Raw genomic sequence first — 26668 nt, 5'->3', positions numbered from 1 at the left:
ATAGAAAGCTTCCTTATAACTGAGTCAGACCACTGGATCATCTAACTCAGTCCTGTCCACACTGATTGGCAGCACCTCTCTAGGGTTTAAGCTACAGAGTGGCTGGGGATTGAACCTGGTACTTTCTGCATGCAAGGCAGAGGCACTCACCCTGAGTTACTCCTAGCTAAGCCCGTTGGTCCATCTTGTCTAGCATCATCTTCACAAATAGGCAGTGGCTCTTCTGGATTCCAGGCAGAAATCTTTGTCCCACAAAGCTGTGCTGGTTGGGGCTGATGGGAGCTGGTAGCCATAATGGTTAGGGAATTGGGCAAGCAGCTGGGAGTCCAGGGTTCATATACTCAATGAGCCACAAAGCTTCATAGCAGACTTTCTGCCCTGGTGGAACCTTGTTGCACAGGAGAAAACACAAGTCCTTTACTGAAGATTTTTATGCAACGGACCTCTATGTGACCTCCCTCTCCTTCACAGTTTAGACTGATATGCCTTAGGTTGCATCCTGCTTACAACTTCCTCCTCCTCACACTTCTCTCTCAGACCTCAAGATGAGAGGTTGCCTTGGCTCCAGTGGCATAGCATGGGTTGCCAGCACCCGAGGCCGTGTGGAGGGAGGGAAACGGACGGAGTATTCATGTGCATTCAACTTCCTAACGGTGTGTGTGTCACCTGGGAGATCGTAGCTGCTGAGATAAGAAAAGGAGAGTTGTTCCGTTGTCTGGAGATGTCTCTTCCTGGTTCACATGAAGAAGGCATTTTCAACAAAGCCCAGCAACAAAAGTGTGCAGCTGTATTGAAGAAGCACCAGGTGCTGAAATTTTGTACCCCTAAGAATGTTGCGCCTGGGGCAACTGCCCCTGTCCCCCCCCCCCATGCTATGCCACTGCTTGCCTCTAACCTCTGAGAACAACTGAGCAAGCATTGCTGCTTTTCTCTTCTCTGGATTAGTTAGTTGGCTTTGAACCAAACACATTTTCCATCCAAGTTACATTACTTCCTATAATAAACAATGTTGTTATTTTCTTATTCTACATGCATCCTTCTCTGTGTGTGATTGCAACAGGTAAGGTCTGCTCTCTAACCAAATGCACAAAGCACAGTTTGCACACTCTGCATAACAATAGGCTCCAAATAAATCAGCTGTTGTACAACTGTTGTGCTGGATTCCTTTGTTGCTCAACCTTTCAGCTCTGACACTCCCTAGTACCAGGGCTCTTACTGCTAGCAAGTAGAGGATGCAGGATCTGATCCCATAATCTGAGCATGCCCCGCACCCCACTCCCAATGCATATATGCCACTTTCTGCTTTCCTCTTCTTTCAAACATTTGCTTTGGATGCAACAGGTTTCCAATGGCTAAGCAGCTTTGTTACAGATGATGGCCATTCTATATCGCGGTGACCTTTGCAAAGAGGATCCGCGGTCATGTGTGTGCATGAAGGCTTATAGCTAAACAGAATTAAATGCACTCCAGCTTCTATTTGCCAGGTATCAATCTTTTTTTCCAAAGGCTTCAGCTCTCGCTATTGTTGGCTCAACAAAGCTTACAGGAATCCATCGTGCCTGAAAAACGAGCCTTATCGTCACAAAGATTTTTTTAGCCAACACAGCTTACAGCCATGCTGGAAAGATAGTCGTGAGTAGGAATCTTGAAGCTATAGTACGGATGTGGAAAAGCAGAGGAGGGAGTGCCCCCCCAAAAAAACGTTGATGGGCATTGCCATTCAAATGGTGTGTGTGTCGTGTCATGTGATTGATTACGTGGGGTGGTTGCTTACCTCCCCCCCATCCTTTATTCAAGTTGGCACCCCTGCAGGAAAGTCACTGGGATGTAGCGATCTGGGAGACCAGGGTTCAAATCTCCACACAGGCAAGAAGCTCACTGGGTGACCTTGGGCCGGACACTCACTCTCTGACCAATCTACCTCAGAAGACTTTTGTGGAGATAAAATGAGGAGGGGGGAACCAAGCAGTAAAATTCAATCCAGTGAGCAATTTAATGCAAAATGGGGTTTAATACGAAACTCCCTCATTCAAATTTCCAAAATCCGTAGGTCCCATCTATTATACAGTGGTGCCTCAGGTTATAGACGCTTCAGGTTACGGACTCTGCTAACCCATAAATAATACCTCGGGTTAAGAACTTTGCTTCAGGATGAGAACAGAAATCGTGCTCCAGTGGCGCGGCAGCAGCAGGAGGCCCCATTAGGTAAAGTGGTGTTTCAGGTTAAGAACAGTTTCAGGTTAAGAACAGACCTCCAGAATGAATTAAGTTCTTAACTTGAGGTACCACTGTACATTTAAAGCAGTTTTATACCACTTTAAACTGTCATAGGTAAAAAGGTAAAGGACCCCTGGATTGTTAAGTCCAGTCAAAGGGAGCTGGTGTTTGTCCACAGACAGTTTTCTGGGTCATGTGGCCAGCATGATTAAACCGCTTCTGGTGCAACGGGACACCGCGACGGAAACCAGAGCGCATGGAAATGCCGTTTACCTTCCCGCCACAACGGCACCTACTTGCACTGGCATGCTTTCAAACTGCTAGGTTGACAAGAGCTGGGACAGAGCAACGGGAGTTCACCCCATAGTGAGGATTCGAACTGCCAACCTTCTGATCAGCAAGCCCAAGAGGCTCAGTGGTTTAGACCACAGTGCCACCTTCATCCCTTTAAACTGTCACAGCTTTCCTGGGAGCTGTAGTTTGTTGAGGGTGCTGTGAGCTGTTAAGAGATTGCCCGCCCACCCCATTTCCCCTGACAGAGCTACAATTATCAGGGTGGCTTAACAATCAAACACTCTCTCTGGGGAGCTCCAGAAATTGTAGCACGGTGGAAGCAGCGCAGAGCTATCCTGGCTAGTAGTCACTGGTAGCTTTGTCCTTCATGAATTTGCCTAGTCCTTTTTTTAAAAGGGGAGAGGATGCTGGACTGCATCAATGGTTACTAACCATGATGACTATGATCTACCCCCACTATTAAGAGGCAGAAAATGCCACTGAGTACATTGGCTCCCAGTACATTTCCAAGCACAATTCAAAGTGTTGGTGCTGACATTTAAAGCCCTAAACGGCCTCAGCCCAGTATACCTGGAGGAGTGTCTCCACCTCCATCACTCAGCCTGGACACTGAGGTCCAGCGGCGAGGTTCTTCTGGCGGTTCCCTCCCTGCGAGAAGCGAGGTTACAGGGAACCAGGCAGAGGGCCTTTTCGGTAGTGGCACCCTCCCTGTGGAACGCCCTCCCACCAGATGTCAAAGAGAAGAACAACTACCAGACTTTTAGATGACATCTGAAGGCAGCCCTGTTTAGGGAAGCATTTAATGTTTAACAGACCACTGTATTTTAATATTTTGTTGGAAGCCGCGCAGAATGGCTGGGGAAACCCAGCCACATGGACAGGGTATAAATAATAAATTATTATTATTATTATTATCACAAATGGGGAGAGCATTGCTGTTGCACCCAGATCCTGTTCGTGAGCTTCTCTTTGGGGCATCTGTTTGGCCTGACCCATCAGACTCTTCCTATGTTCTTAACCTCCAAATGGCAGGAGCATGAATTTTTAGGGGGGGGGGGAGAGACTAGGTAAGCACCAATATTTTAGAGGGTGCAGACTAGGCAGGTCTTCATCAGCTGCTGATGCTAGACCTGGCTTTTAGCCTTGATGAGCAGCAAAGCAAGGGCAGATGAATTTCTTTGTTCTGCCAATCCACCAGGGAGCCCAGCAGAAAGTCACACTTCCCTCTTGCAAACCCCAGTAACTCTCTTCTTAAGAACCTCTGTCAACCCTGAAGCCTATGCTAGGTGTGCCCCTCCTTCCACTACATCAACGGGATCAGGATGGGCAACAACAAAAACTATTGCTCTCTCCTGTCTCCAGCCCCCCTTTCTGGCCCAGAGATGCAAATCATCCCTGCAAAGGTTTCTGGGGGAGGCATGAAGCTGTCATTAGCCTTGCAGATTATGAAACTTGTTAGCAAACACCCCAGATCTTGCTTTCCACTGTTCTAATAAGAAAACACTCTTTCTCAAGGGAAAACTGCCCCCCCTGATTTATGCCTCATTCTAGAGAGACGGCAATGGATCTATATTGATGTGTTTGCGACCCACAGCAGAGAGAGGAATATTGAAGGAAAGTGGCTATTTACTTGACTCCATCAAGAATCCTGTATCGATGCCTGGGGGGTGGGTAGGAATGGGGTGGTGGTGGTATGTATTTCATCATGGATAAAGCACCCACAGTTGCAAATCCACACTTGCCAATACAGGCCATATTTAGGGTTATTATATCACTGTAAAATAGTTTTATGGAGCTATGAATACAGGCAACATGTCAATATCTCACCGTCTGAAGCTGATGCCATTTTATAAACCTGATAGCGTCAATCTGAGATCCTGGGCAGTTTGACAAAGCATTAGGCAAATGTAAGTTATTATTTTTTTCCAGTACGAAGTGGGATTTCTGGAATGGCTGGCTCTGTTGGTGGGAGCTGGGCCTATTTTGCCTTCCTGGGGCAGATTTGCTGGTGTTGGTGAGTAGGGATGGAAGGATGTAGGAACATAAGAAGAGCATGCACGATCAGACCAGTGGATCACCTAGTCCAGCATCCTGTTCTCCCAGTGGCCACCCAGATGCACCAATGGGAAGCCAGCAAGCAGGACTCGAACACAGGAGCACTTTCCCCACCTGTGTTTTCCAGAAGCATTAAGAACACCAGAAGAACATACAGGACCACATCAATGGCTCATTTAGTCCGGCATCCTGTCCTCACGGCAGGGAACTGGATGTCCCAATGGGAGCTGAGTGCAGCAGCGCTGTTCCCTGGCTGTAAGCAAGAAGACAGTCAGGTGGAGGTGTGGGATATTGACAATGCAGTCAAACCAACAAATACCAATGTACTGGAAGAAGCAAAGATCACCAGTGTCGAAGCAATGATTCTTCAACATCAACTTTGTTGGACTGGTCATGTTGTGCAGATGCCTGATTATCATCTTCCGGCACAACTTCTCTGTTCCGAACTTAAAAATGGAAAGCGTAATGCTGGTGATCAACAAAAGAGGTTCAAAGACTCTCTCAAGTCAAATCTTAATAAATGTAGTATAAACACTGACATCTGGGAAACACTGGCCTGCGAGTGCTCCAATTGGAGAACAGCCTTTACCAAAGTTGTCATGGGCTTTGAAGACTCGAACTCAAGGGACACAAGGGAGAAATGTGCTAAGAGGAAGGCACACTTGGCAAATCCACACTGTGATCAACTCCCACCCGGAAACCTATGTCCCCACTGTGGAAGGACGTGTGGATCCAGAATTGGCCTCCACAATCACTTGCAGACTCACTTTTAAAACTGTGTTTATGGAAGACAATCTCACTCGGCTACGAGCGATTGCCAAAGAAGAAGCAGCAGCATGTTTGCTAGATAGGCACATGATGGGAGCTGAAACTCACAGAGTTTCCCTGTAACTTTGCTAGAGATTGCTCTGAGAGTCACTCCAGCTGTGCTCTGACAGGGGGAGGGCATAGCTATATATATATTCTCTTACCTGCCTGGATACATCCTCTTTTTTTGCCTCTTCTCACTCTGACCGCTTCATCTCATCACCAAGATATTTGTTGAGAAGAAACAAATGGCTAAGCCTGAGCTGCAACTCAGACTCCATTTTAAGCTTGACTTAAGTATGTCTTTGTAACTGAATTACTATTTTAAGACTGCCTGAACAAAGCTGCTGTATCTGTTCATCTTCAATGAGTATTCCAAGGGAGTAAATGCAGTTTTTACCTTTTTGCAAGATTGTCTGTGTGATTGTTGTTTTATGGGGGAGAAAAGGGGGAAATACCAGGAGAATCCAGTCTGCCTTAGAGCATCCTGGACTACTTAAATGAAAAGACTAAAACCAGTCTATTTAACCTTCCCTTTTAAGCTGCAAAGGGATGCACTTTGCTGAAGTCACAAACATGAAGAAGGTAAGATATACTCCCTCCTAGCATCTCTACACATCCCTACAGGAGGGGCTGGCTGAGATTGTCAAGCTATTGCCCCATTCTGCCTAACAGCCCAGGCTGAACTGGCAGGTGCACAGGGGTGGGGGAACGCATCATATACAGTGGTACCTCTGGCTACGTACTTAATTCGTTCTGGAGGTCCATTCTTAACCTGAAACTGTTCTTAACCTGAAGCACCACTTTAGCTAATGGGGACTTCTGCTGCCGCCGCGTGATTTCTGTTCTCATCCTGAAGCAAAGTTCTTAACCCGAGGTACCACTGTACAACCACAGTGCAGTTTAAGCAAAACCCAAGCCTGGCTTCCTCTTAGCATTTCATACCTGCATTTCCAACTCATCCCTGGCCTGTCTATAAGACCTGCTTTGCACAGTCCAGTTTGGTACCTTCTCTGCAGCTTTCATGTCCCTCCTTTGTAGATCCAGTCACATCCTGTGCCTCTCTGCTCAGAATATATATATATATATATATATATATATATATATATATATATATATATATATATGTATGTATATGTATATATATATATAATCACAATGCCTTTTCTTCAGTGATGCACAAGCGGTGTGTCTTCCCGCCTCCCTCTCCTCTGGGGCCAACGGAGCATGCTCTGATTGTCCCACCAACCTGGGCTTTGTGTCACATCTGCATGCAAGGTTGGCCACCCTCTCCCCCCCCCCCCCCGCACACAAAAAGTGCCCTATACTTTCCTTTGATGACAGCAGGCACTCAACACTCCGCCTACCCCTTTCTTCTATTTCTGGGCCCTCACATCTTTTCACCTCCCAACCAAAAAATCTGTTTGCCTTCCAAAGCTAGCTTTTTTAAAAAAATAATATTAAAAATCTGCATCTTTCCAGTGGATGCCGTCATTGGCTGAGCCCTGATCTCAGAATTCAATTAGCACTTATTCATATCTCGGGGCTGGCTGTCGTCCTCTCCCCAGCTAGGTGCTGCTTATGGTTAGGCCCATTCTCTCTTCCCTGGCAAAAGCTGTGATGTGCCATACCAGATTAGCTATGTTTAATCTCTGGGAAACCTTGACGTTTTTGTGGGTTAACTCACAGCAGGGCTGGCTCCAGAAAGCGGGACGGTTGGGTATTTGCTTGGGCTCTCAAATCTGGCAAAGGACACTTAACCAGGGGAGGGCCCTGGTTCAGCAGCACAGAGACTCATAGAGACTCATAGAATCATAGAGTTGGAAGGGACCCTGAGCGTCATCTAGTTTAGGGCTGCCATATGTCTGGAATTTCCTGGACATAACCAGAATATTGCATCCGAAAGCAGTGTCCAGGAGAAAATCGGCAAAAAAATGTCAGAGAAATCTGGACGTATGGCATCCGATGTCGGCAGCGTCATTTTTGCTTTTCATGCTGGTTTCATTTGGGTAAGCCACCTTGAGTTCCGGTATTGTCATTTGTCTGTCGTTTATTTCAACCCAACACATCCGTACATGGAACAACCTGTGTATGAATTTTTAGGAAAGCTTCTTTCCCTTCTAAAATGGAGAACATATGAAGCGTCCTGCAGGATCAGGCCGGTGGTCCATCTGGTCCAGCATCCTGAGATCTCACAGTGGCCAATCAAATGGCTCTTCTGGGAAACACGGAAGTGGTGCATGAGCACCAGCCATCTCTCCTCCTGTAGCTTCTAGCAATTGGGATTCAGGAGACTTCCTGCCTCTGGCCATGGAGGCAGAGCACAGCCATCAGGGCTAGTAGCCATTTATAGCCTTTTCCTCCGTGAAAATTCTGCTCAGTTGATATTTAGCATCGTTCAGGTGGAACAGAATCCGCACGCGGTGAAGGATGATTGCTGGAGATGTTCGTTCCCTTAGAGCAAATATATATATCACATATTTCGGTCATGTTCTCAACTCACAAGCAACAGTGTTTCTGTTGTAAATGAAATCAAAAGCATTTCAGGGCACACACAGCCGCTAGATCCAAGAGTCCTTTTATTTCACGATGTCAGACGTATGGCTTTGCTTGAAGACTGAGAAACAATGGTTCGTTTATTGATTGTGGCTTGTATGGTTTGGAGTTTTAGATGGGAAAAAGATTAATCTGCCCTCCATCGATGAGTGGCTTCTGAGAGTTTGGGACACACTGCTTACGTGACCAATTTCTTTTGATAACGTAGCGTGAGTTGGGGAAGAAAGACAATCAGTTCATTGAAAATTTGAGCTTTTTAATGATGTATTAGTTTAGTGGAGAATAATGAGCTTTATGCTCTAAGTTTATCTCCCACTTGGACCTTCAGTGAAGCTGAAGGCTGGAAGATTCAGGACAGATTAAAGGAAGGACTTCTACAAAATATATTATTATTTATTATACAGGGCATAGAAATTGCTATGGAAATTGCCTCTGCAGGAGGCAGTAATAGCCACCAACCTAGATGGCTTTACGAGATGATTAGACAAATTCCTGGAGGACTATCAATGACTACTAGCCAAGATGTCAAGCCTCTGCCTCCACAGTTGAAAAAGACAGGGAGAGTGCTCTTGTGCTTGGATCCTGCTTCTGGATTTCCTGCAGGGATCTGGGTGGCCATTATGAGAACAGGATGCTGAACTAGATGGTCGTTGGCCTGATCCAGCACGCTCTTTTGGTATTCAGTGGGGGAGGGGCTGCCCAGATGCTGCAGCTGGGACAGAAAATGGCCAACACATATGGAGCCGCTAAAGCAATTGCCTTGACTGCCAAATAGCTATCAGGTAAAGTTCAAGGTGTTGTGTTTGCTATACAAAGCCCAATATCGTCCAGGATACCTAAATTTCACCCCATTCCTTATATGCCCAATTGAACACTGTATTCTGCAGGAGACAGTATCTCACAGAGATCATCCTCTCAGGAAGTCTGCTCTGTATGATGTTGGAACCAGTCTTTTAGTAAGGTGGTAACTGCTTTCTGAAACATCCTCCCACTGCATATTGGGGGGTGGGGGTGGGCATTCCTTCTATTGGCATTTCAGTAACTGCTCAAGACGTTCCTCTTTCAACAAGCCTTCTGAAATATTCATCCCAGCTGGTATCTTTCTTGGATTTGAATGCATGTTATGTTTGTGCTATTGTTGTGGGTTGGGGGTGTGTGTGTCAGTCTTCCAGTTCTTTGGATACCCAGTGAGCTTGAGAATCAAGAGGAGCTTGCTGAAATAGACAAGGTTCCTTGTAATGCAGTGACCTTAAAAAGGTAAAGGTACCCCTGCCCGTACAGGCCAGTCGTGTCCGACTCTAGGGTTGTATGCTCATCTCACTCTATATGCCGGGAGCCAGCGCTGTCCGGAGACACTTCCAGATCACGTGGCCAGTGTGATGAAGCTGCTCTGGCGAGCCAGCACCAGCACAGCACACGGAAACGCCATTTACCTTCCCGCTATAAAGCGGTACCTATTTATCTACTTGCACTTAGGGGTGCTTTCGAACTGCTAGGTGGGCAGGAGCTGGGACCGAAAGACGGGAGCTCACCCCACCGCGGGGATTTGAACCGCTGACCATACGATCAGCAAGTCCTACGCACTGAGGTTTTACCCACAGCGCCACCTGCGGCAGTGACCTTAGCTGGCCACTAAGGTGTCCTCATCAGTATCCCCAAAGAAGCAGCCAGGTTACAAGAGCTGCAGCTACGTAATGGTGCCCTTTGGGCTAATAGGTGAGCCTTCCCACCACCCTAATCGTCTAGCTCTCTTGGAGAACAATAGCCATCAGTGTGTGTGTGAACTGAGCTGAGCTGGAATCAGGCTGGAAGCTGGAGACACAGAGACACAGAGTTTGCTCTGTGATAGAACGAAAGCTGTGATGAATGGAAGAAGCAAGATCTGTTGGAGTGTTGATGCTGTGATCCAAGCCACCTCACCCCAGGCATCCCTACCAGCAGCAGGAGGCTTCAAAGGCCCCACCTTCTTATTTGCAGGTCTTGGCAGTCAGTGGCATGGGGGCATCGATCTTGAGAGCGGCTTGCCTGGAAAGGATCCTTTGGACTGGGCAGCATGCCAAAGCATCTGAAAGGGGGTGGGTGTCATGGGTGTTTGTGTGGTCCAAAGTTTACCCTGTGGGGCAGGAGTATGTAAGCTTCAGGAGGTGACCCTATGCGCATTGATATCTTATAACTGATTGACTGCATTTATAGCGAAGCTTTTCCTCAAAAGATACGGGGATCATGCTGCAAAAAATAATCACAGGGCTTTGACTTCCCATGACTCTGCAGCACTACAGTGCTGCTTCTTAGTTGCCTACAGTCTTGGGGGAGTGGAAGAACTGACCATCAACTTCCTCTTCCTCCTCCTCCTCAGTCTCAGTGTGGCCCTTGTCGAACTCAGCAGTGGGGAGGATGGGGACAAAATTAGAAATAGCTGCCCCCACCTATTATTGACACTGGCCCCACCTTTGTTCGTCCCGTCTCTTATGCTCTCTGGCTCCCCCTAATGTTGGGCTCCTTGTCTTCTGCCCTACCACAACCAATGGGCACCAGGCACCATCGTATCAGAGGAAGGTCCCCTTTAAGTCGGGACTTTTTGCCTCAAGCTCCTGTATTCCCAAGAGGTGAATTAGAGCAGGTAAAAAAAAACCTCGCTGTGTAGTCTTTCAAATCAGTGTGGTGCGATAAGAGGACATTAAGACACAGAGAGTTAAGAGCGAAAGTCCCCGTCCCTATTCAGAGCAGATTAATCTAGATTAACTCCCATTTCAAGCTGCTGGTTTTGTTGTCCCAACAAATCACTAATATGGATTAGAGCTTGCATATCAAGCATAAGGCACGCGAGGGGGGGGGGCCTGTGTATGTGTGTCTGAGGACACAACCATTTCCTTCTGTTTACCCCACCCCCCACCCCTTCTCAAAATGGGTCTCACGCGTGTCAAGCGCTGAGGGGGGTGATGAGGGATGCGTCACCCTGTCCCAGAAGTGTGAGGAACCGATATTCGAGAGAGTCAGATATCCAGGGTAGGAACCATTGGGAAATGCGGGTGTGGGAATGTCTTCGGGTGGGCGTGGAGTGTGCTCGATGCCTCCCAGGACGGAGTCTCGCTTCACAAGCAAGAATGAGATGTCTATTCTCTGAAGCAGAAGGGAGAGATGCGCCCGCACTCCGACGCGCCCCCGCCCCCCTGCACAGTCAGTCCGGATTCTCTCCTCGGCGTCCTATAGGTGGCACCGTCCCTCCAGGAATGAGCTGCCAGCCTCGTCGCCTAGGCCAGCGTGCTGCCGCGGACAGACCCGGGCCGGGAGAAACATCGCTGCTGCAGTCTTCTCTTCTTCACCCCCCCCCCTCCGCACCTTCCATCAGTTCCGAACCCTTTTCCAGCCCGAACGGGGCCCTGTCATAGTCCTGAAGGGTCTTCCTCGCACTCTCCTATCTTCAAACACGCCTCCGAACAAGTCCGAAGTGATTTCTTTTTGGAGAGAGGCTCCCGGGACCCATACATCTCGCGCGTGTATTGTGGGTGGGTGGGGGCCAGGTGCCGCTGTCCCCCTCGTCTCCCCGCAGGCAAGCCCCTGGTGGTGGTGGAGAGCGACGTCTAGCCACAGCTAAGCCCGCTCCGGCCAAGCGCTCCCCGTTTTTCTGCAGGACTCCCAAACGCGCTCCGCGTGCGCCCCCCTCGCTGGAGCGCGCGGCGGCGGCGGCCCCTCCCTCCTCCCTCTCCCTCTACCTCCTCCAGCCAGTAAATCCGATCTAGGCCGATTCCTCTCACGTCAAACCACATGATCCCATAAAACATTCATCACCTTTCAGTCCCCCCGCCGGAGCAGCCGAAACCAGCCTCGCCAGCGCCGCCGTCCCTCCTTCTCCGAGCCCCGGATCGCGCGCCCTTTCCCAGCTGGGAAAGCCTCGCCATACAAAAAAACAACTACCCGCTCCTCCCCACCCTGACGCCGGGAGGGCAAGACTAGCAGAAGCGGAGCCGAGGCAAAGCAGGGCGGACGCGCTCGGTGGAACCAGCGCCTGCCTCTTTTTTCCTGCGTCGCAGCCGCCGGCGCGTTGGTGTGAGCCACAGCGCGCGGGGCGTCTCCTCCCTCAGTCCCTTCTGCCTGGATGCTGGCTCCTCCGGCCGCAGGAGCGCTCCGCCTCGCTAGCCCGATGAGCCAGGCGGGCATCGGGCTTGTCGCCGGTAAAGGCAGCAGCAGCATCGCTGTCGTCGTGCCCGCGCCCGGGTGGAAGTTTGCATGAGGCTCCGCTGCGTTTCTTTTGGGAAGGATTTGCCGCTGCGTCCCCCCCGTTGCCCTCCGAGCCGTGCCTTTCCCGAGCCCCTAAAATGAAGAGGGCGATCGCTGAAGGTAAGTGACGGCACGGAGGAAGAGACACAAAGGGGAAAATAATTTTTTTAGGTGGGGACACACACAAATATGGGCTGGAGAGGGGAGATGAAAGAGTGTGGCTGTCGGGGTTTCCTTTGCGCGCGGCGCGGGGAGAAGTTCCGAGGAGGCAACTTTGTCTGTCGCCGGCCGTGGAAGCTCTGGGAAGGAGGGGGGACGGCGGGGGCCAACTTCGAGGGAGGCGGGAGCCGTCTAACTTAAGGCGAGGGGCGTCGGGGGGAAGCGTTTGCCAACTGCGCCCTTTTCAAAGAGGCAGGCTACGGAAACTTGCCATCGCCTGCTGAAAGTCCGGAGAGGATAGACGGTGTGTTTGTGTCTTTTCTTTGGGGGGGGGGTGTGCTCGCGGGACCTACCCCGCCCTTGAAGGACCTTCGCTTCTCCCCCCCCTTCCCCCGCCCCGCTTGGCGCAGAATTCCTCCCTGGACGTGTGTTTGTGTGTAGAGGAGAATCTAGTTCGACGTTGGCGCGTTTACAAGGAATGTAGACCGGACGGCGCGTTGCGCCTGGATTTGAGCGCGCGGAGCGGGGGGTTATTATCATCGTCTTTCTGTCTTCCCTTCTCCATGCCAGGCTTTTGTGCTATTGCAGGGGGGAGTGTCTGCCGGGGAAAATATGTCTGTCGGGGAGAAAGAACTCCATCTCAATCATTTTCAACTCGGACCCCAAAGCAGGTTGAGGAGAGGTGGAATAGATGGCATGGGGTGCAGTCAAGGGCCTCCAATGAAAGGAAATGCTGTTTAGCGTGTGTGTCCAAAATAGCTCTTTATGCTAGTCGCCAGTTTGGGGCAGCTTGGCTGTCAGAGAAACAACATCTCCCCCAGGTGGAGAGAGAGGAAAGGGTTAGCATTTTGCCCCCCTCAAAAATAGCTTTGGAGATGCAGAAGTTCCTGGCTTGCCAGTTCAGACCCCACCTCCTTCTCCCGCTTGAAGGGGCTTGCTTTAGGTTCGGCCCCGTATCTTTCATGGGCTTCTCAAGAGCGCCCCCCAGAGGCCCTTACGGTCTGCGGCTCCAGCAGGTGTCTGCAGAGGCGCTCTTGCCTGGCCAGCGTGGAAAGACGGGGGCGGGCAGTGGTCCCTCCGCGTGCCCCCCCCCCCCGCGGTGCATTTCCTCGGCGTGTGGATGCGGGAGGCAATCTTTCGCTCCTTTCCTGGGTCGAAAAGGGGCAACTTTATGATGGAAGGTGTTAGTGGAAAAGACCCCATGGCCATTTTAGGAGTATTGCCACCGCCACCCAGAGCATCAAGTATTTTAGCAGCATTTCCTTCCCTGGCAGGAGAAAGCTGCGCTGCAAGCTCCATGGAGTTGGCCAAAGTTTCCCAGAGCTTGTCTGAACACCGCAGGGATAACGTGACATTCCATCTAGGCAAGAGCAATCTGATTAGACAGAGCTGTTAATGGGAGTGTGCATTTATAATGGGTTGTGTGTGTCACCTCCGGGTTGTCTCGTAACTAAAACGATATATATTTGGTCCTTGGAACACCTGCTTTGCATACAGGTTTTGGGTTCAATCCTCAGGACTGGGAATGAATGCCCCCTGTCTGAAACCCCAGAGAGCTGCTGCCAGTCAGTGTTGGATCTATGATCTGATTCTGTTTAAGGTTGTTTTCTGTGTTTGGTGGTGGAATTGCCTGTTTTGCACCCAGGAGGTCCCAGGTCCAATATCCACCATCTCCAGATAGGGCTAGGAACATCCCCTGCTTGAAACCCCGGAGAGCTGCTGCTAATCAGTGTTGGGAATACTGAGTTAGATGGCCTAGCTCTGTTTAAGGCGGTTTTCTATGTTTGTAGCTCAGTGGTGGGAGTGCCTCTTACGCATATGGAAGGTTCAATTGGCCCCAAGGCATCTCCAGGTTGGGTCTGAGATTATCCCCTGTCTGAAATCCTGGGCAGCCACTGCTAGCTGGACCAATGACCTGATTCAGGATAAGGCAGATTCCTATGTACAATACCTTCCAGGGGGCATGGAGTATTCTTTTCTTGGGGGGTTGGTGGGGAATGTTCTCCACCCTCAAAAGGCACCAAAGCTCTTTGTTTGGGCGGAAAAGGATGAATGGGGGGGGGGGGGAAAGAGGGGATTATGGCATCTCATCCTCCTCCAGCCCCTGCAGATCTGATCTCCACTGTGATGGTCCTGGGAAAAATGGTGGGGTGAGGAAGGAAAAAGGGAGTGGGGTGTCACTGTTGAGCAGGGCTGGCTCAAAGCATCACTAGCTAATTGCTCCTCTGCTCAGCTTCATTTTTTTTTTTTTTTTTAAAGGGGGGGAATCAAGGCGCTAAACTGGATTAAGGCTTTGTGTGTGAAATTACATGCAAAGTGAGGAAATCATGTTCTGTAGGTTAGGCGTCGCTTTCGTTCCACTGGGTAATGATGCCCCCCGATGTAATCGGCGCGGAAGGCATCTGGCTATCGGCAGGGAACTGTGTGTGCAGGGGGTTGCCATTTGCAGGGAGATGAGTCTTGTTCCAGGTCTGCTCAAATACCTGTGCTCCGTGGGGATCAGATGGCTGCAGAGGCAGCACTGCCCGGAACCCGGAGGAGAGGCGGCGGCTGGCCACAGGGGCAGGTTTTGGATGCCTGGAATGGTGGCATAATGGGGACCACAAGGCAGCATTTGTGGCACATTTGCCTAGACGAGCTCCACTGAAATAAACATGAGCTACCAAGCAGCCCAGGAGTTTCGTTTTGATGGGTCTCGCAGAAGCCAAGAAAGAACTGTGACACTATTTATTTACCGGTCACATTTATATCTCACCATTCCTCCGAGGAGCTCAAGGTGGTCCTCTTCCTCTTCATTTTATCCCTACAACAACTCTGTGAAGTTGGTTGGGCTGAAAGACAGGGACTGACCCAGGGCCTTCCAGTGAGTTTCATAGCTGAACAAGGATTTGAACCCCTGGACTAAACTCCCTCTCTCCATATATAATGGAACAGGAAAATGTGGTCATTGTTGTTGTTATATTCAATTCTCATATAAATGATCTCCCCCCCCCCCGAAAAGAATACATCAAAAAGTTTTTGAAGCAGTGATGAAAAGTCACCACAGGGGGAGCCAGAGGGTTAACGTCAAGCAGAGAGTTCCACAGGCCCTTCTGTATGTTCCCACCAACAGTACTTGATATGTGTTGATTCAATTGGGGGGGGGGAGGGGAGGTTGTCCTGACTGGCTCATTTTACAGGATTAAAAGGCCCTTGTTGGCACTCTTGTTAAATTGCCCCTGAAGGAGAACCAGAGACACAAACAGGGCTGTGCTGACACCTATATTCCACTAGAGCTTGAAAGAAGAGCACAGAATTCATTCTCCTGAGGATTCGTTTAATAAAATGCACGAAGAGGTTTCTGCTCCCTGTAGGAGCTACAACATCCTTGTGTGGGGGCAGTTCCAGGTGGAACCTTGTTGCCTTCCTCCAATTAGTAGCAGAACAAAAATTTACAAAGTAGTAAAAAGTACAGAATCAATTATTATACGAAATAAGTTTTGTTTTACTGCAGGTGTGTTTTCTCCTGTGTCATGTCTTTATTTCAGGTGTACTGTAGCAATGTGTGGTATTAACCACGGCAGTTAAATAAAAATGCACTGTAATGGGGGGCAAAAAGGTTCACAGTTGTCTCAATAGCTGGTGCAAAAGCATTTATTGCATTTATCTCCTAACTTTTTGTCCAAGGAGGCAGCGTCTCTCTCTTTTTTTAATCCGCACAACAACCCTTCGAGGTAGGTTAGGCTGAGAGGGGCAGTGACTTGCCCAAGATCACACCTAGTGAGCTTACTGGCTGCATGGGGATTCGAACTGTGGTCTCCAAGGTCTTAGTCTGACACTCTAACCACTAAATCACACTGCCTTTTTGGGATTCCCTCCTTAGGGAAATACACCTTGAACTCTTCTGATTGATTCCTGCCAGCAGAATCAGGCCTTTCTCCTGTTTATGATCATCCAGTGTGAATGATTTGTTTCAATACTACAGTACTTTCCCTTCCTCCAGATTTGATTTCTTTTCTGTGTTTGCTTGTGAAGCTCCTTCGTTTGGATGTTTAGATTTACGACACAGCATGCTTTTTACAGGTGGGGAATGGGTTATTTTGGGGAGGTGACTTATACATAAGCACTTGAAGGCCCCTTGCTACTGTACTTGAGCTGTTGTTGCTTCCTGCAACTGGTTTTGATGCTGCTGTTGTGCTCTCCTTGCCTCTAACTTTTCCAGAGCCAAAATTAACATTTTAATGGAAAGGGGCTGTGGAAATAAATAAGAGAGAAAGAAAGAAGAGAGAGAGAGAGAGAGAGAGAGAGAGAGAGAGAGAGAGAGATATTACAAAGGGAAAAGATGATCAAGGTGTGAAACAGACCCCTACGTCTTAGATCAGTGGTTCCCAAAGTGGGGGCTACTTCCCCCTGGAGGTGGTGGATTAGGGGGTGCTAAGAGGAAAGTGGGTAGCAGGGGGATGCTGGAGATATAAACAACTATCAGGCTTTGAAAAGCTGGTACCGCTGGATCAAGTTCATAAATTTTGCTGGCTTTGTTGAAGAAGTCGTTTTAATTGGATTTTGATTAAATGTGCAATTAATTGTTACTGTTTTGAATTTTATTGTGTTATTATCTCCCTTAGCGGGTTGTGCAAACTGCTATTCTGAATACAGTGGTACCTTGGTTCTCAAACGCCTTGGTACTCAAACAACTTGGAACCCAAACACTGCAAACCCGGCCCGGAAGTAAGTGTTCGGGTTTGTGAACTTTTTTGGGAAGCCGAACGTGCTCCGTTTTGAGTGCCACATTACTGTTTTGAGTTTTATTTTGCATTTTTGTTTTTGCGGCTTTTTCGTTTTGTTTTTGTGACTGCGTGGAACCCAATTCAGCTACTGACTGATTGATTGTGTGACTGCAGTGCATTGTTTATTGCTTTCATTTTATGGATCAGTGGTCTCGTTAGATAGTGAAATTCATGTTAAATTGCTCTTTTAGGGACTGTTTTTAAAAGTCTGGAACAAATTAATCCGTTTTGCATTACTTTCTATGGGAAAGCATGCTTTGGTTTTGGAACGCTTTGGTTTTGGAACAGACTTCCGGAATGGATTAAGTTTGAGAACCAAGGTACCACTGTAATGGTTTTTTATGGGGTGAAGTAGGGGGCACTGGGCATAAGTTCATGGGACTAAGGGTGGCCCAAAAAGTTTGAGAACCGCTGTTTCAGGTCATCAGCTATAACTGCTGTGGTGATATCCCACTATTTCATTCCAACTACCTCCTCCCTTCTCCTGCAAGTGAATTTTTTTTGGGGGGGGGGCAGACTGACTTATTTGGAGAGAAAAGGTAGTTCTCATGAATGGTTGCACCATCAACCTTCCCAGATGTTCTACTGCTCTGGAGAGTGTGGGCTTGTGTCTAGTCTCTATTGGATGTTTTTGTTTTTAAATATACAATAGCAAGAAAGAAAGAAAGGAAAAAACACTGGGGAGAAAAGGTTGGCTGCTGAGCTACAGTTTCAGATGGGAGCCTACAGAGGTTTTCTGACATTCAGCAAGCCATGCATTCTGCAAGATGGTGATCACACCCCAGATGTGAGGCACTGTCAAACAGAACATCTGTTCACTCTATGGCTTCTCCTAAAGGAATATATTCTTCCACAGATCCCCTCTGGTGGGATTAGGAACTGAGAAAAAAACCTACAGTCCAAGGATGGGGAACCTGTGGCCTGCCAGATGTTGCTAGAGTATTATTAGCAGTACAGTACTGTATTAGTATTGCTAGAGTTTTATTGTTGCTAGAATATTATTAGCAGTATAGTATAGTTTTATTGTTGCTAGAGTATTATTAGCAGTATAGTATAGTTACTGATCATAAGTAATAATACTTATTATACAGTATTATTACTTATAATACAGTATTATTATTATTATTATTACTTATTATACAGTATTATTACTTATGATCAGTAACTTTTCTGCAAAGAGTGACTCAAAGTGACTTTTCAGAATGATACAAATATTAAAACCCTTTGCTAGTTGCCCTTTCTCCCACCAGTGTTAGAAATTAGCCAGGCGCCAGGCACGTTTTGTGACTGGCATGGGTCCAATTGTGACCATGTTGAGATCTCTGGAGGCCACACTGGTGATTGACATCTCACCTGGCTGGCCCCTCCAGTTTTCTTATGCAGGCAAGCAGAACAGCTTATTTATTGCACTTATATCCTACCTTTTGCTTCAAAGACTACATAGTTCAACCTCCCCCCCCCCCGCTCCTCAGTTAATCCCTACAATGGCCCTGTGAGGTAGGTTAAGAGGTTGTGATTGGTCCAAGGTCACCCAGTGAGCTTCATGACTGAGTGGGGATTTGAACCCTGATCTCCCAGGTCCTAGTCCAACACTGTAACCACTACACCACACTGCTTTCCTAGAGTATTTCTGCCACGGGGCAGTAGGTAAATAAATATGGGGAAAGCAAAAGGAGAAGGATCTGAAATATTTTCCTTTAAGCTTGAATTTGTTTTATTCTGGATTGTTTTATTCAACGTGTTAATGTGTTGTAAACCACTTTGAGATTTTTTCTTTAAAATATAAAGCCGTGTAGAAATGGAATTAATAATAATAATAATAATAAACATAATAAACCTTGTTGGTGGAAAAATGACACCTAGACATTCCATTGTAGCGACCAAAGCCCAGGTTTAAGGTGCATTTTGGTGATTAGCGCTGTGGTCTAAATGACTGAGCTTCTTGGGCTTGCCAATCAGAAGGTCAGCGGTTCAAATCCCCACGACGGGGTGAGCTCCTGTTGCTTAGTCCCTGCTCCTGCCAACCTAGCTCTTTAAAAGCACACCAGTGCAAGTAGATAAATAGGTACCACTCCGGCAGGAAGGTAAACAGCATTTCCGTGCACTCTGGTTTCTGTCACAGTGTTCCGTTGTACCAGAAGCGGTTTGGTCCTGCTGGCCACATGACCCGGAAAGCTGTCTGTGGACAAACGCCGGCTCCCTTGGCCTGAAAGTGAGATGAGTGCTGCAACCCCATAGTTGCCTTTGACTGGACTTAACCGTCCAGGGGTCCTTTACCCTTTTTACCTATGTCTGAGTTTCTAACACTGTGCCACACCTGACCAAGCCATGAAGGATCATAGCTTACTGATAGAAGCATCAGCCTTGCATGCAGGTCAGGATGGGAGAGACTTCGTCTCTGAAACCCTGGAGTGTCACTGCCGGTCAGTGCAGCCAACACTGAAGTTGATGCTTTGTTGGATCCCTCTGCTGGCTTTTTCTCTTAAGAATTGCTGATTATCCTGAGTGGTGCTGTGCGTTTTGTTGCATTTCATGTTTTATGCATTGTGAAACCACCTTGAGCGTCCTCTGTGGACTGAAACGGAGAACGGAAGTGCTTTAACTGACTGTGTTTGTTGCTGGAGTGGCGGCGTTTGGACACTTGGCCTGATCCACCCTCTTGGACCCAGTGGCTCTCAGCCAGATGCAGTGGCTGACCAAAGGTCTTATGTGTGGGATGTGAAATACAGAGCAGTCAAATATAACATTCCTAGCGTGGATGTAAAAAGGGGGTGTCTGGACCAGCCAGTCAGAACTTCCTGCTTCCTCTTGGGCTGGGACAAACTTCCTCTGCATGTGACCAAAGGTGAGCATGGCCTCACCTGTGCAGGTAACAAAATAGCACAGAAGAGGCAGCCATATATCTCTCTCTGACTCCATTCCTCAAAGAAGCAACATCTGCTTAGTCTGAGATGCTTCCAGCCAAGAGAGGACAAAGGAATTATCTCCTTATGGGATAGATTCCACATGCATATACTTTGTAACTTAAGTCTGCCTTCTGGGATCCATTTGTGAACAGAATGTGTGTGAGTAAACTCTTATACTTTTATGCAAGGCTGTGTAGTGTCTATCTTTTTGTGAGGGAATAAAAGGGGAATTACCAGGAAGCTTACTTTAGAGGCTTATCTGGCACACCTATCCGTCATCCCTTGGGTTAAATGTGCTTCAGGCTGAGCGTTTTCAGGTTACACTCCGTGGTGACCTGGAAGTAATGGAGTGCGTTACTTCTGGGTTTCGCCACTTGCGCATGCGCAGACACTCAAAATGACATCACGTGCATGCATGGAAGCACCGAATCGCGACCTGCGTATGCGCAGATGTGCAGATGCGGGTTGCGTTTGCTTCAGGATGCGAACGGGGCTCCAGAATGGATCCCATTTGTATCCAGAGGTACCACTCTACATGGTGCATTTTACTTACTGATTTCATTACATTTATATCCCATCTTTCTTCCCAAGAGCTTGAGGCAGTGTACATGGTTCTCAAGGTCGCCTTTCTATTCCCACAACAATCTTACGGCCATCTTTCAGGGACATGATTCCTGCATTGCAGGAGGTTGGACTAGATGCAAGGGCAAGCAGGATTTTTAAGTTGTTGTTGTTGCTTTGCGGTGAGGGAATGCTGTGGCTTGGGAATGCTGTAGTTTGCAGTAACTTGGGGAAACCACACAAGGACTTCTGGAATGAGCCCAGCTTTCCTAAACCTGGCAGCCTCCAGGTTTTGGACTACAACTCCCAACATCCCTGAGCACTAGCCATGCTGACTGGGGCTGATTCATGCCATGCTCGAAAACATCTGGAGGGCACTGAGTCTGGGATGGCTGCTATAACAGGCAGCATTTGGGGATTAAGGTAAGGTTGATAAGCTTTGGAATGACAAGCAGCAGCTGTCCAGGGTTTGCTGCACATTTGAACGTCCCTGTTATAGAGAAGCATGCAGATGTTTAAAATAAAACAATGGCTTGCAGATCTAGTAGGTTGACACATGGTTTGCAATAGATCAGCAAGGGTTTTTGACTTCGAGTGGCATTTATTTATGAAAATATTTGTATATTGTGGTGTAAGGATACAGTCATACCTTGGTTCACAAATGCCTTGCAAGTCAAATATTTTGGCTCCTGAACGCCCCAAACCTGGAAGTGAGTGTTCTGGTTTGTGAACATTATTTGGAACCCGAACGCCTGAAGTGGATTCTGTGGCTTCCGATTGGTTGCCGGAGCTGCCTGCAGCCAATCAGAAGCTGCGCCTTGGTTTCCGAACGTTTTGGAAGTTGAACGGACTTCTGGAACAGATTCCGCTCAACTTCCGAGGTACCACTGTAAAAACACAATAAAACATTAAAAACCACAAAAAGAGTCAAAAACAGACATCAATTAACCACTTTGGAAGGGTGTGTTCTTAATTGCCTGTGTATGCCTTGCGTGGTGGAAGAGAAGAATTTTTAGCAGGCATGTAAAAGTTGGCACAGAAGGTGCCTGCTTAGTGTCTAGTGGCAGAGAGTTCCACATGGCACTAAACACTTGGTCTCTTGTTATCAAAGGAGCCTCACAAACTCTGAGAATGACCAGCAATGCTCCTGCAGATGATCTCAGTGGCTGAGCTGGGATGTAAGGGCTCAGGTGATTCCTGAGGTACTGTACCTTGGACCTAAGTCGCTCAGGGCTTAATTAATACAAGGACCTTGAACCTGCCTCTTTTATCAATGGCGTCACATGTTCCCACCAGCAGTCTGGCTGCCACATTCTTCACCAGCTGGAGCTTCTGAACCAAGCCCAAGGGCAGCCCCACAAAGAGCACATTGCAGTAATCCAGCCTCAAGGTCGACAACCTATATACTACAGCAAATGGCCTGCTTCCTTCCTCTGCTAAACTAGGTTATCAGAATGAAGAAAGATTGAAGTGAGTATCTTGAGTGGATTTGTGTGAGATCAGAGCTGAGAAACATTTATCTGGCCTCCAGGGCAATCTGCCTCTTCATTCTGAGGGCACAGAAGCTCTCCGCACCCTCAGCACCATAATTTTGCATCAGACTTTGGCTGATGGATGTCAAAGTTCTAGTATCAAAGCCAAATGAAACAAGGGAGATCAGTCAAGACTAGAAGTGGAAGGTCCTATTTATTTCGTTTATCACAGGCTCTCATTTTGCCAGTCTTAAATTTGGTTCTCCACATTTCTGATATTGTGATCTTTTCTGTGAACCGCTCTAAGACCTCCGGGTATAGGGCGGTATATAAATTCAATAAATAAATGAATACATAAAATAAAATAAATAAAGCAATTGCACATTTTCTTTTAAAAGAAAATCCTCAGTGTTTTAATGGGGATTTCACCATTATTATTTTTTGCACGCTCTTTTGACTAATGTCCCCAATTTCTCCTAATAATGCATTTTTGTATGTTATTTTCACAAATAGCTTCATTTTTATGCCCACTTTCACTCCACATATGCATTATTTTTGTATGTGTAAACATTGGTGGCTTAGAGGACTGCATTTCAAAATTTGGATCAGGGCACATTTTGAAGGATTTGGGGTCCTGTGTTCTTTGGTTTTAAATGTTGAACTGAAACATATTTCTCCATCTCTGATCAAGCCTGAAGTCTGCTGCAAAAAACCTGACCATGGACAGCTCCCTTTGAACGCTCCCATTCCAGAGGGATTTGTTTCTCACTTTTGAACAGAAAAAAAATGTCCTACTGGAATAGACCATTGCCCAGTCTAGTCCAGTGTTCTGTTCCCAAAGTTGATGATTTGGGAGCCCCAGAAGAAAAGCATGCAAGTGCTGGCCTGCCCCTGTTGTTTGTTCCCTTGCACCTGAAATTCAGAGGTATACTGCTCTTGTACATGGAAGATTTATTACCTATCATGACCAGTTACTGCTGGTAGAGTGGTCCTATGTAAATATACCTAATCCTGATTTTAAAATGAAGTGAGTGGCTGTGCCTGCATATTAATTCTATGTAAATTCATTAGACGGTCATGTGAAATGGTCACGAGAGCCAGTGGCGGTGTAGTGTTTAGAGTGTCAGACTGGGACCTGGGAGAAACCAGGGTTCAAATACATACTTAGCTGACTGGGGTGTGACCTTGGCTCAGCTGCTGCCTCTCATCCTGACCTTCCCTGCAGGGTTGTTGTCTGGGCTCTGTGGGTTAAACCACAGAGCCTAGGACTTGCCGATCAGAAGGTCGGCGGTTCGAATCCCCGCAACGGGGTGAGCTCCCGTTGCTCAGTCCCTGCTCCTGCCAACCTAGCAGTTCGAAAGCACGTCAAAGTGCAAGTAGATAAATAGGTACCGCTCCGGTAGGAAGGTAAACAGCATTTCCGTGCGCTGCTCTGGTTCGCCAGAAGCAGTTTAGTCATGCTGGCCAATTGACCCGGAAGCTGTACGCTGGCTCCCTCGACCAATAAAGCGAGATGAGCACTGCAACCCCTGAGTCGGTCACGACTGGACCTAATGGTCAGGCGTCCCTTTACCTTTTAGGACCTGGAAGACCAGGAATCAAATTCCCACCCAGCCATGAAGCTCATTGGGTGTGAATTTGGGGGCCAGTCATGGCACTTCTCAGCCTAATTTACCTTGCAGGGTTGTTGTGGCAATTAAATAGGTGTGTGGGGGGGGGAGAGAGACTGTGCATGCCACCTTGATCTCCTTAAAGATACAGATGGGAGCTAAATGTAACAAACAAACAAACAAACAAACAAACAATACCACCTCCCTTTATCTCCCCAGAATATATGCCTTCTTCTTCTTCTTCTTCTTCTTCTTCTTCTTCTTCTTCTTCTTCTTCTTCTTCTTCTTCTTCTTCTTCTTCTTCCTCTTCTTCCTCTTCTTCCTCTTCCTCTTCCTCTTCCTCTTCCTCTTCCTCCTCTTCTTCTTCAGTGCTTTTTTTCTGGGGGAATGCAGGGTTACGCGTACTCCTAAACATTTTGTGAATCTTTGTATTTTTGTCCATTTACTGTATCTAATTCCCCCGATTTGAACTATAAAATGGTGGTTTTTCTTGAGTCAAAATGAGAGTACCCCTAAACATTTTTAAATAAAAAAGCACTGATCATTATCATTATCATTACCATTACCAGAATTAATGTCGTGCTCTTACTCCGCAAGGAGCCCAGAACAGTAAACAGATTAAAAGATTTTTTAAAAACCCAATTACAATTAGAAACATCTAAAATCAGTTGCAGTTTTTAAAAAACCCAGGAGCAGCATTCTTCACTATTCTTGCCTGCAAAAGAGGAATGTTTCCACATTCTTCCTGAAAGTTGATAATGGCACGGTGTCCCACAAAGAATTCTGGGAACTGTAGTTCACCCCTTGTGGAGCTGGGATTCCCAGCACTCCTTAACAAACTACAGCCCCCAGGATTTTCTGGGGGAAGCCGTGTGCTTTCAGTGTATGGTGCGTAGGCGGCTGCAGCCTTCAAAGTGCCCGAGGTGGTCTTGGGAATGGCTCTGTGAACATCTCGAAGAACATATTTCTATGCGCCCTCCAGCTCCTGCCTCGGCCACAGCCAGGCAGCTCCTTTGGCCCAAGGCAAGAGCTGTTGATGTTCCTTCTTACCTCCTAGATAAATACCCCCCTCCCTTTGCCAGAAGCATCAAAGGGGAGAGCTTGGCTGCCAGAGGAAGATCTTAATGAAGGTGATGGCAAGAGAAAGCATTTCAAGTCCAGGGGGAAAGGAGAGAGTACACCTAATTAAGTCAGCTCCTGTCTTCTGCTGATTCTGAGGTGCAGCTGAAAAAGAAGAGGAAAGGGGAAGGGGAAAAAAACACAACCACCCCCATATATTTGCATTGTCCTTGCAGCCTCTTGCAACAGAGATATTGCTAACCCTGCATACTTGTCTCTCTCTTAACAAGATCAAGTCTCCAATTTTCTCCTTAAGGTGCATAATCTGGTTTTAACAGCTCCCCCTGCTTAAAAAACAACAACAACAAAACTGCCTACAAGGCTGGTTTAAAGGGTTGCAGTGAGGCTATGCAACTCGGTCTCCCTTCAGGTCATGCAAATTTGGTGCAATGGCTCCACTCTCCCCCAGCCTGGAAAAAGTTGTTGCAAGGAAGGGCTGCTCAGCTCAGAAGCAGTGTTATAAACGCAGATAAATAAGGTAGGCACCAAAAGGTTCTTTAAACCAAAGTTGCAGTCGCCAAAACGGAATGTCTAGTTGCCTTTTGGGGGCCAGACAGCTCTAAATCTTATTTTTCAACTGATTGATTCTTAGTTAAACATCTGGCTATTTCAGATGGCACCCTTGAACTAGGTTAAGAGCTTTGAGAACTTAAAGAAGAAAAGTCACTTGATCCTGGGACGGTCCACTAATAATAATAATAATAATAATAATAATAATAATAATAATACATTTCCGAGTATGTTTCCGAGCACAATTCAAAGTGTTGGTGCTGACCTTTAAAGCTCTAAATGGCCTCGGCCCAGTAGACCTGAAGGAGCATCTCCACTTCCATCGTTCAACCCGGATACTGAGGCCCAGCTCTGAGGGCCTTCTGGCGGTTCCCTCCCTGCAAGAAGTGAGGTTACAGGGAACCAGGCAGAGGGCCTTCTCGGTAGTGGCACCTGCCCTGCGGAACGCCCTCCCATCAGATGTCAAGGAAATAAACAACTATCTGACTTTTAGAAGACATCTGAAGGCAGCCCTGTTTAGGGAAGTTTCTATTGTTTGATGTTTTATCGGTGCAGCAACAGCAACAGCAACAGCAACAACTGATCCAGATCCAATGATCCCCATTGGTGGAGATGTCAGGTACCATCCTGCTGCCCAGGCATCTTCACTTGGTTAGTAAAGGTAAAGGTAAAGGTACCCCTGCCCGTACGGGCCAGTCTTGACAGACTCTGGGGTTCTGCGCCCATCTCACTTAAGAGGCCAGGGGCCAGCGCTGTCCGGAGACACTTCCGGGTCACGTGGCCAGCGTGACATCACTGCTCTGGCGAGCCAGAGCCGCACACGGAAACGCCGTTTACCTTCCCGCTGGTAAGCGGTCCCTACTTATCTACTTGCACCCGGAGGTGCTTTTGAACTGCTAGGTTGGCAGGCGCTGGGACCGAGCAGCAGGAGCGCACCCCGCCGCAGGGATTCGAACCGCCGACCTTTCGATCGACAAGTCCTAGGCACTGAGGCTTTAACCCACAGCGCCACCTGCGTCCCTTTCTTCACTTGGTTACAAGTGCTCAAAAGCCAGGCTCAAAATGTGCCTGGCACCTGGCTCATTTCGATCACTGCTCAGAAAGTCCCAGGTTGACCAGGTAAAGCTGGGAAGGTCCCCTGCCTGCAACCCTGGAAAGCCGCTGCTGCCATTCAGTGCAGACAGTACTGAGCTAGGTGGACTGATGGTCTGATTCAGTACAAGGCAACTTCTTATGTTCCTGTTGAAATCCTATTTTTGTTCTGAACGAGACCTGGCTTCTAATTCTTACTTTGCTAGCAGAGGAAGAGCCAGAACTCAGCAGCAAAACATCTGCATTTGCATGCAGAAGGTCCCTTAGGTTCAATCCTAAGGGACGTTACTGAATGTCACCAGTCTGAAACCCTGGAAAGCCACTGC

At 47.7% G+C, this 26668-nt stretch overlaps 1 protein-coding gene across 1 annotated transcript in view; it reads left to right on the top strand.

The window, feature by feature from the left end:
* Nucleotides 1–11573: 11573 nt before the first annotated feature.
* The window catches only part of RTN4R (reticulon 4 receptor), a 109237-nt gene continuing 94142 nt past the window's right edge, over nucleotides 11574–26668 (top strand). Inside the window, exon 1 of the mRNA XM_081892439.1 lies at nucleotides 11574–12267. Within this exon, the coding sequence (XP_081748565.1) occupies nucleotides 12246–12267 (22 nt within the window). The 5' untranslated portion in view covers nucleotides 11574–12245. The remainder of the gene's footprint in view (nucleotides 12268–26668) is intronic.

Source organism: Podarcis melisellensis (assembly GCF_964234715.1).
Source record: "Podarcis melisellensis genome assembly, chromosome: 16".
Classification (NCBI taxonomy): domain Eukaryota; kingdom Metazoa; phylum Chordata; class Lepidosauria; order Squamata; family Lacertidae; genus Podarcis; species Podarcis melisellensis.
This window is presented reverse-complemented; position numbering and strand designations above follow the sequence as displayed.